Source organism: Molossus molossus, unplaced genomic scaffold (assembly GCF_014108415.1).
Source record: "Molossus molossus isolate mMolMol1 unplaced genomic scaffold, mMolMol1.p scaffold_m16_p_10, whole genome shotgun sequence".
NCBI lineage: Eukaryota > Metazoa > Chordata > Mammalia > Chiroptera > Molossidae > Molossus > Molossus molossus.
Window position 1 is genome coordinate 97,445,447 of NW_023425345.1, and position 9,421 is coordinate 97,454,867.

Below are 9,421 nucleotides of genomic sequence, written 5' to 3' on the forward strand. Positions count from 1 at the left end.
TCATGGCCTCCAAATAAACTATAAAACAAATCCCACACTCTTAAACAAAACAAACAAAAAAGTGTTGAGCGAAGAACTCAACACTTGTTCTGAAAGGGTGAAAACACTGGTAACATTATTTTCACTCCAATCACTTGACTCATCTGAACGAAAGCTTCCCGAATGCTGAGTGTTCTCGTGGTTCCCAAGAGCATCCAGGAGGAAGAATCTGAGGCAGGGGCTGGCCAGGCAGCGGAAGTGCTTGGTGAATGCAGCACTGGGTGGCAGGACCCTGTCAGGGGAAGGCTGCTACACATCGCTGGGTGACCGCGCTCTCTGGGAGAGGCTGGACGGGATGCAGCCGCAGCAAATGAGGCAGAGGGCTTTCTGGATCTCTTGGTTTCTGAAAGCGTATATGACAGGGTTGATGATGGAATTGTAGGTGGCGGGCAGGAGGGTGGCGTAGGTGTAGATGGAGGGATAGGTGTAATCAGCTATCAAGGAATAGAGGGTGAAAGGCATCCAGCAAGCAGCAAAGGTCCCCAGGATGATGGCCAGGGTGGAGACCCCTTTCCGGGTGGTCACGTAGTGCGAGGTGGCCAGGAAGTGGTGCTGCAGGGCTATCTGGTGGGCGTGCCTCATGACGATCTTGCAGATCTGGATGTAGAGCTGAAGCATGAGCGCAAACGTGAAGAGGAAGGAGACAGAAAGGATGGCCGTGTTGTTCTTGGTGAGGGGTCTGACCACGCTGCAGGTGGACTCATCTCGGAGGCAGTTCCAGCCCAGGACGGGCAGCAGACCCAGGCAGATGGAGGTCCCCCAGAGCATGATCAGCATGACATAGGTAAACGTGACTGTCCTCTCCGAATGGTATGTCAGAGCATAATACAGGGAGAGATAGCGGTCAACAGTGATGGCCAGTAAGCTGCAGACAGAGGCAGAGAAAGAGGCGACGATGAGTCCAATGGTGACCAGCTTGGTGGCTTCTGACTGAAGCAGGTAGGCAAAAACAAAATTGATGATGAGTCCAATGCCGGCCAGCAGGTCTGCAAGAGCCAGGCTGCCAATCAGCAGGAACATGGGGGCTCGCAGGCTGGGGTTATGGAAGATGATAAGGACCACGATGGCATTTTCACAGGAGATGAGAGTTCCTGAGGTACACAAGACAATGTCCCAGGGGTTGACAACAAGCTCTGGCTCTACAACAGGAACCTGGGAGGAGACAGCAGCTGAAACGTTCTCGGTAGCAGCATCGTCATCTAAGTAATCCCGAAGCAAGCCGCTGAAATTGACCTTCGGGTCTCCGTTCATTTTAACCCCTGTCCTCTTCAACGAAAAGACAGTTTTTAATGGATAGGTACAGCAGGGGGACAGTTCAAGATCATGCAAAACTACACACAAAAAAGCCAGCCCCTCTTCAAATACGGCTATCAAATGCCACAAGCTGCGTGAATTATACACTGTTATGAAATGAAATAAAAACCAAAGTCTCCATGATTTAAAACTCCCTACAACAAATGCCGAGCTGCGTTGGGGAAAACATAGAAAAGGACTTCAAAACACGGCCGCGCGAGAGGCAGGCCCACCGGGACGGCGCGGTCTGTTTGCTAAAGTGCGGGGATACCCATTCCAGCGTCGCATCCTGCACGCCAGGCACGGATAGCTGTTTGACATCTGGCTGCCGGAGCACAGCACGCGGCGGCCACACGTCTCCAGCCAGCCGCCACCCCCCCTGGAATATCCAAATCGTCCGTTTCCATCGAGCTCCCACCTTCTAAAAAAATCCCGGGCGCGCGTGCACACACTCATCCACACCCCCAGCCAGAACAAAGAGGGGTCCGGACTTCCCCCATGTGCACAAAAGGCGGTGTGGAGGTGTGGAGACAGGCAGGCAGACAGACAGACAGACAGACGAACCGACTGATGCTCAGACACTGCCGCCGCTCCCCTGGCGGCAAGGACGGGCGACGGACGCGAGGGGGACAGGCAGGGCGCCGGGACCGCAACCGCGGGGCGGGGGTCATCTGGGGGATCACCTTGGCGCGCGCAGGCCGAGGGGGCTCCTCCCGTGCGTCCGGAGCGCGCGGCAGAGCGTGTCGTAGGTGGGCGCCGCGGCGGGCGGCTGAGAGGGGCGGCGGCCGCGCGGGAGGGGCCGGAGGCCCGGGCGCGCTCGGCGCCAGGTGAGCGGCGGGCGCCAGGTGAGCGGAGAGCTGGGCTCACGCGCCCCGCTCTCCCGCCCGCCCGCCGGGCTCACACGCTCCCCGCACGCGCGCGCGCGCCCAGCTCCTCGCCCGCACCGCGCGCTCCCGCCCACGGGAGCCCGGGAGGCCGGCGCGCGACCCCACGGGTAAGGGCTGCGCGGGGGCGCGGGCAGGAGAGGGCGTCCCCCAACATGGTGAGAGCCTGGCACCGCTCTCAGGAAGGGAGAGAACCTGGAGGCCCGAAGTGCACCGTCACCCCCCCTGCCCGCCGCCCCTCATCCCCCCCCCGCTGGCTGTCCGGGGCTGGCACGCACGGGGCGGGGGCCGGGGAGCTCTGCCCGGGAGCCCCGTGACCTATTTCGTTCCCGAGGTCTCCCTGGGGAGTCCCAGTCTCTAGAGGCCGCTTCTCCCCGCCTTTCCCTAACTACTACCTACATTCGCGGTCACATGAATTGCCTAGGGTGGTATTCAGGGTTCCCAGCTGGGTATGGGATGAACAAGTTAGGGAGGCAGATCATACAGCAGCGAAATGCGCAGCCATTAGCTCTTTACATTGCATCCCCATTCCAAGGGGCCCCCTTCCCTAGGTGTGTCCTGGACCTGGTTCATTAATTACTGTGCCCAGGAAACATTTGCTTAACTGGATGTACGGTGCGGCTATGTAAATCGTTAGTATCATCAAGGTGCACTTATTAACTGCTCCTTGAGCGGTGTTTTCACGTGGAAATCATTGACTGAGTGAGTTCCTGCAGAAGCTTCCTGCAGATGCAGGCCCCAAACCAATTCAGTTAGGTACTGAAGTAACAGTGTTCATTTATTTTTTCCATTTTAACACATCAATGGGTTCTAAGATTAAGAACCTGATAGCAGGCTGCTCTTATGAGCCTGTGTCTCCTCTGCATACAAAAAACAGAACACCCAATAGATCTTACATGTAGCGATGATCTCCCAGTTTAAAGATGTGAGAAGGAAAAGGCATGGTGTTCTGGTCTTTCCCTGTCAGCAGTGAAGGTTTTTCCAACTCTCTCTCTTCACACCACCTGCAGGACTCTGTACCAATGGAGATGATCTGCAGAGCACAGGACCCTAGACCCCTTCCATTCTCCTCTGGCCATCCTGCCTCCCTGCCCCTGGAGCTCTCTGTCATTTCTGACCCCAGCCTTGCAGTCTCAACCACCTGTAACGTTGCCTTCTCCCTTCTCCTCCCCCATCAATCACCTCCAGCCTCTGCGAGATCTCTCCAGCTGTCCTTGCATGCCAGTTATCAAACACAGACCAGTCGTTCTGGGGTAGGGCCCAGATTCTGCCTTTGCCACCCCCTCTCCCAGTGATCATGATGCTGGTGGTCGATGCACTGCACTTGGAGAAGCAAGGTTGTATTGCTTGTCCCTGATGGAGAGTCTTCAGACACCTGCACCTGCGGAGAACCGTGCTAATGCTGGGCGTACCGATTTGGTAAGACAGGGTCTCTCTACTCGTAGACGTGTGTATGGTCTACTGGTGACAGACATACAAAACCGCAATGACACCAGGCAGCAAATGCCGTAATAAAGGGATATACATCTTCCTTTCAAGTGCTATGTGATGAATCGAAGCTTTTCTAGAAAACACGATGAAAAATTGTTGTGTAAAATACACACAGCATTTTCAGCACGCTCCAGTTCAAACTGCTGGCCGAAGTTGCAGGAGTCTCACGTTGGCAGGGCAGGTAGGGAAACCAAGGCACAGCACCAGCCAGACACGAGTCTAGTCCATAGCACCGGCACAGGCCCCGACCTACAGAGCTTCCTGTTTCATGTCTTTGGAAATAAGAAGACAGAGAACTGAGAGTTGGGGAAGCAGAAAGGTAACGAGGAGGGTGGCAACGTGTGAGCGCTTCTGCAGTGAAAACGGAGAGAGTGTAAGGAAGAAACAGGGCAGTTGGCTGTGCACTCACAGTTCTGCTCAGTAGCCCTTCCCCTTGAGAGACACCTGGTAACAAAAAGAATGTCAACTTTACTGTAGTCCTAATCCAATGTTCACTGGGGTATTTGTTCGGACTTTTGTTGCCAAGGGGCAGAAATCCAATTCAAACCAGCTTGAGAAAAAATGGGTGTTGTTGTCTGGCATGGCTGGGAAGGATCCGTGCAGTGGGTCATAGAGAAGAAGGAGAAGCTGTAGGAACCTGGGTGCTGACACTCCCAGGCAGTCCCTGTCCCTGACTCATGTCTTGTCTGTGCCATCCTCACACTGTCCTCTCCTAGACAAGCACCTCCGGTGCAGCCGTCCAGGTGGGCCAGGCAGCCCCTGGCTTGCATGCTGAGGTGTCTTCCTAGCTGGTGAGAATTCCCTAAGAACCGGCCACCCTGGCGTGGGCCCAGCCCTGAGCCTACCATGCGGCTAGTGGGACGGGATGAATCAGTGGCCAGGCCAGGATCTGCATAGAGTCCCGCAATGGCCATCTGACCTTCACCGAAAGGGCATTTCCCTCGAGGGAAAAAGTGAGGTGGGACACGGGGTGGTGAGAGACTGGTGTCGTCTCCAGCTTGAACAGTCGTGTGCAGACAGGTTCACACAGCCTTCTGTAATGTAGGTCACGAAACAGCTGTCTGCAAGGCTGCTTCTCAGTTTGTTGGCCACCTTCGCAGGACACGGTAGCAGGTGCCCTCAGTATGTGACATTTACTGTCTTTTCATCACTTAGATTTTTGCCTTTTTTTTTTTTATAACTTTGGCAAGAAATTATAAATCTTCCCGCATAATCAAGCATGTTTTCAGCCTATGCTAACAATTTCTGTTTGGTGAGAAAAAAGCTCTGTGCCCATTTAAAAAAAATATTTTTTTTCTTTATTGACTTTAGAGAGAGAGATAGAAACATCGATGAGAGAGAACATCGATTGGCTGCCTCCTGCATGCCTCCCACTGGGGATCGGGCCCACAACCTGGGCATGTGCCCTGACCGGGAATCAAACCTGCGACCTCTTGGTGCATGGGTCGATGCTCAACCACTGAGCCACACCGGCCACATCTTAATCTATGCAGTGTCTTCGCCAACTTCACCCTGTACCTGTGCCTACTAACCCTTCTTGGTCATTGAAAGTGTGAGTCATGGGCTGTCCCAGATTACTGGCTGGAGGAAGTCGGACCCCAGCCAGTACTGCGCTGTCCATGGTGTGGGAATGTTCCTAGCCTGCCTCCCTCCTGCTTGTGTTGAAGATTACCAGTCAGCCCTCTATATGTGCTTAATTGGTGCACTGACGTGGATCTGATTGATCACGTTCTTCTGCCAGCCAAGGGCCTATGTCACAGCTGAGAATACAGCACGACTCTAAATGAAAATTTAAGTTTTATTAATTCTTTAACTTACAGTCAGTTTTGTTGCAGAAAGCGCCTATGTCAGAAGTGCACAGCATGATAAAGAGATGCCAAAGGACTCTAACCATCTTGAGAAATAGAGTGTTCCTGGCACCCCAAAGCCTTCCTCTTGCCCCTCCCAGTTATTATCCCCATGGGGAGAAGGAATCCATTATTCTACATTTGAACACCACAGACTAGGTTTGCCTGGTTTTGAACTTTACATAAATAGGCATACACTGCATGTACCCTTATGCCTGGCTTCTTTCACTCATCATGATTTCTCTGAGGTTTATTTATGTGTTGCATGGAGTAGTGGTTTCACCTTTTTAATTGCTGTATAGTATTCTACACCACAGGTTTTTTTTTTTTTAATCCATTCTCTATTCATTGACATGGGGTTGTTGTCTGGTTTTGACTACTGCAAACAATACCACAATAAGCAACATCCTTGTACATGTCATGTGATGCTCATATGTATATAATTCTATTAGGCATGTCTTGTAGGATGAAGAATTTCTCTGTCAAAGTATACTTTCACGTTTAATTCTCTATTTAAACAAACCTGGCTGCTATTCAAGGACAGTGAGGAGCCTGCAAAAAAAATAAATAAAAAAAAAATCAAAACATGTCTGTTCTTTCCCCCTTTATAAATCCCTGTAGACTTTGAAAACAACCAAAGACATAAGGAAAGAAAGGAAACATCACTGGAAATGTCTGGTCTGTGAGTCTGCGTGAGAAAGGAGCGCTCGTGGGTCCTGACACTGCCTCGTTTCTGTATGCACGTTTGTGTTTCTAAAACTGTATTAAATTTTAAATGTCTTTTCCTGCCTATAAATAGTACATATTCATTACAGAAATATTGGAGTTCTCAACTCAAATTAAGAAGTAAAATGACCTGTCTTCTTGCTTTCAGAGATAGCCACTGGGAACTTCTGTTAATATACATTTTCAATGCATTTATTTTGGATTTATTTTTTGGCAGACTAAGTTGACACATTACTTTCAGAAATATTTTATGCTCAGTGTGGCATGGAGTGATAGTTTTTTTTTTTTTTTCTTTGGATTTGAGCTGCTAGCTTGTCTGGTCTCTGTGTCTTCCGATGGTCCCCAGGGACAGTCCCCGTCTCCACAGATGCTCGCTGACCTCTCTCCTCTCCCTTCTTCCCATCTCCTGCCGCTGCCTCTCAGTCCTTGTGGTTGGCCAAATAATGGCCCACACGGCGTCCAAGTCCTCATCCCTGGAGCCTGGGCATGGTCCTGCCATGGCAAAGGAGACTTTGCAGGAGTGTTACAGTTAAGAATCTCCACATGGCAGAGATTATTCTAGATTATCCAGGTGAGCCCTAAATATAGCCATAAAATCTTTATAAGAGGGAGGCAAAAGAATTGGAGTCTGGCCCTGGCCGGTTTGGCTCAGCAGTTAGAGTACCGGCTTGCGGTCCTGAGAGACCCGGGTTCGGTTCCCGGTCTCTCTCACATCTCTCTCTCCCTCTCCCTCTCTCCCTCCCACTCTGAACAAAAAATGGAAAAATGTCCTCAGGTGAGGATGAAAAAAAACAAAAACGAACTAGGTCTGCAGGAGTGGTGAGGGCAGAAGCAGAGGGAGAGAGACAGGAGATTTGAAGGAGCTACCCTGCTGGCTTTGAAGACAGGTGAGGGGAGCAGGAGCCAAGGGTGCAGGGCCTCTGGAAGCTGTGAGGGGCCAGGAAACCGATGCTCCGGGGCCTCTAGAAGGAACACAGCTCACTTTTCTTTTTTTTCTTCCTCACCTGAAGATATTTTTCCATTGATTTTTAGATAGAGTGGAAGGGGGGGGGGGAGAGAGAGAGAAAGAGAGAGAGACATCAGCATGAGAGAGACACATCGATTGGTTGCCTCCCGAATGACCCCAACCAGGGCTGGGATCGAACCTGTGACCCTTTGGTTCATGAGCTGATGCTCTAACTGCTGAGCCAAAGCAGCCAAGGCCACAACTCACTTTTTATTTCTTCCAGAATAAAGTGGATTTTAAAAAATTGATACACTATTACCAACTAAATGTCATTGTTTCCAACTCAATATTATACAAACTATGGGTTTGGGGAAATTTATAATGCCGTGTCTCCACCATTAGAGTATCACACAGAGTATTTTCACTGCCATAAAAATGCCCCGTTTCTCTCTCCCTCCACACTTAACTCCGTCCACCACTGAAGTTTTTATTGTCTCTATAGTTTGCTTTTTCCAGAATGTCGTCTAATTGGAATCCTCCAGATGGAGCCTTTTCAGATGAGCTCCTTTCCCTTAGTACCACGGGCACAGACACTTGCCGCAGGGAGGGGAGAAGCCTCCTGTTGCAATGCCGAGAACTCCTCGCACCCCGAACACCAGAGGCGTGGGAGCAGCAGGAGGTGGGCCCCCATGCCGGTGCCAGGGCCGGCCACGTGTGGGCCAGCACTTCCCCCGGGGCTGTGGGAACAGGGGAGGAAGAAATGGATGTGTGATGATGGGGTGGCTGAGCCTGAAACATCTTTTTGGGGACTCCCAAATCACTAGAGGACTCTTCAAGGGTACCTAATTTTTAGCAATGTAGTCAGTGGAGGCGTATCCCACTGCTGTTTGGGTATAAAAAGGAAGTGTTCACCTGGAGTTTCATTCGGGTTGTAAACAGGAGAGACGTTGTTCTTGTCCAGGCTTGGAACAAGGACTACTGAGCCTAACTGCGGCATCGGAGCTGTTGACAGTAGCGTGCTGGCAGATCAAGGTCGCCATGCACCACTGGTCAGAAGTCCTGGAAAGTCATCTCCTTGGGCCTTGACACCCTTGCAATGTTTGCACAAGAGCCCAGAAGAGAAGCAGAGTGACCAGGCTTGGGATTGATCCTGGGAACCAGGAGCACTGCTCACGCAACCTCGACGCTTTGCATTTGAGATGAAGAGTCAACCGTCTCTGCAGGCCAATTTGACAACACACTTCTTTTTGCGAAGCAGCATTCCCAGAGGATCTATCATGAGATGTGCCAGGAAGCACGTGGGTGCGACCCCTCTCTTTTCTTGTGACCTGCTTTTCATTGTACTTGATGGCTTCCCTGTGTCGTGTGGAGGAAATGTGCACTGTGAGCAACCACAGGGCCTTTTCTTCTGATGAGGTTTTGAAATTCTGGTACCTTCCCACGGATGAGCCCCCTTTAAAAGAGGAGTAGAAAGAAAGTCCGAGAGCAGTCAGAGCTGGAAAACAGGGAACTTTGCTCATGTGCTACTTTGCCTCCAAATTTTCTTTTACCATATCGGGAGGCTTAGGCAGCCAACTAGAATCAATCAGTTTTAACCAAGACGTAATTATTTGGTGTGTGCCCCACCCTGTGGCTCTTGAAATCCTGACTTGAAACGCTAGCGAGTGAAATGAGAGAAGGGAGAGGAGGAAAGAAAGGAATAATAAGGTCCGAGGTGCTGGCTTGACGTCCTGCCCTTGCGGGAGTAGAACACACGTGCTTCCTTCTATTCTCCTCCTTCAGCCCCAAAAGAGGCTGGGGCTGCTGAATGTCCACCCACTTCGGCAAGGCGTGTACTCGGGGCCGGGTGACTGGAGGAGCTCCGGCAGCGGTCTGGTCGACAGTGCAGAATTATTTATTCTGTATTTTGTGTGTGGATGGTGCCCACCTAGCCCAGGGAAATATGTGGGCAGGTCATTAACACGTGCTTTGCTGGGTAAAAAAAGTCCACCTAGCCTGACTCGATCATTATACACTGGAGGCTCCCATTGCTGATTGTTTAACTGTCAACCGGGTTGACATCGATTACATTGCCCAGCAATGTGGATTTCTCGAATTGGTACATTTCACCAGCAGCAGCAGCCTCCGCAAAAGGGAGACACTGAGGTGGGGTTCCTAAACTTTTACTTTGCTAACTAAATTCACTTAAGCAAGCA

The 9,421-nt window shown here is 51.2% G+C and overlaps 1 protein-coding gene across 1 annotated transcript; it reads right to left on the reverse strand.

The window, feature by feature from the left end:
- Positions 1–288: 288 nt before the first annotated feature.
- Positions 289–2,057, reverse strand: GPR12 (G protein-coupled receptor 12). Its single transcript, XM_036252648.1, has 2 exons — positions 2,016–2,057; positions 289–1,305 (listed from the first exon to the last, which is right to left on the reverse strand). Exon 2 carries the CDS (start codon positions 1,288–1,290, stop codon positions 289–291), a length of 1,002 nt encoding a protein of 333 aa, XP_036108541.1. The 5' UTR covers positions 1,291–1,305; positions 2,016–2,057.
- Positions 2,058–9,421: the final 7,364 nt, after the last annotated feature.

Excerpts from the sequence above, each read along its gene's own strand:
- GPR12 (XM_036252648.1), bottom strand. The coding sequence starts at position 1,290 with ATGAACGGAGACCCGAAGGTCAATTTCAGCGGCTTGCTTCGGGATTAC.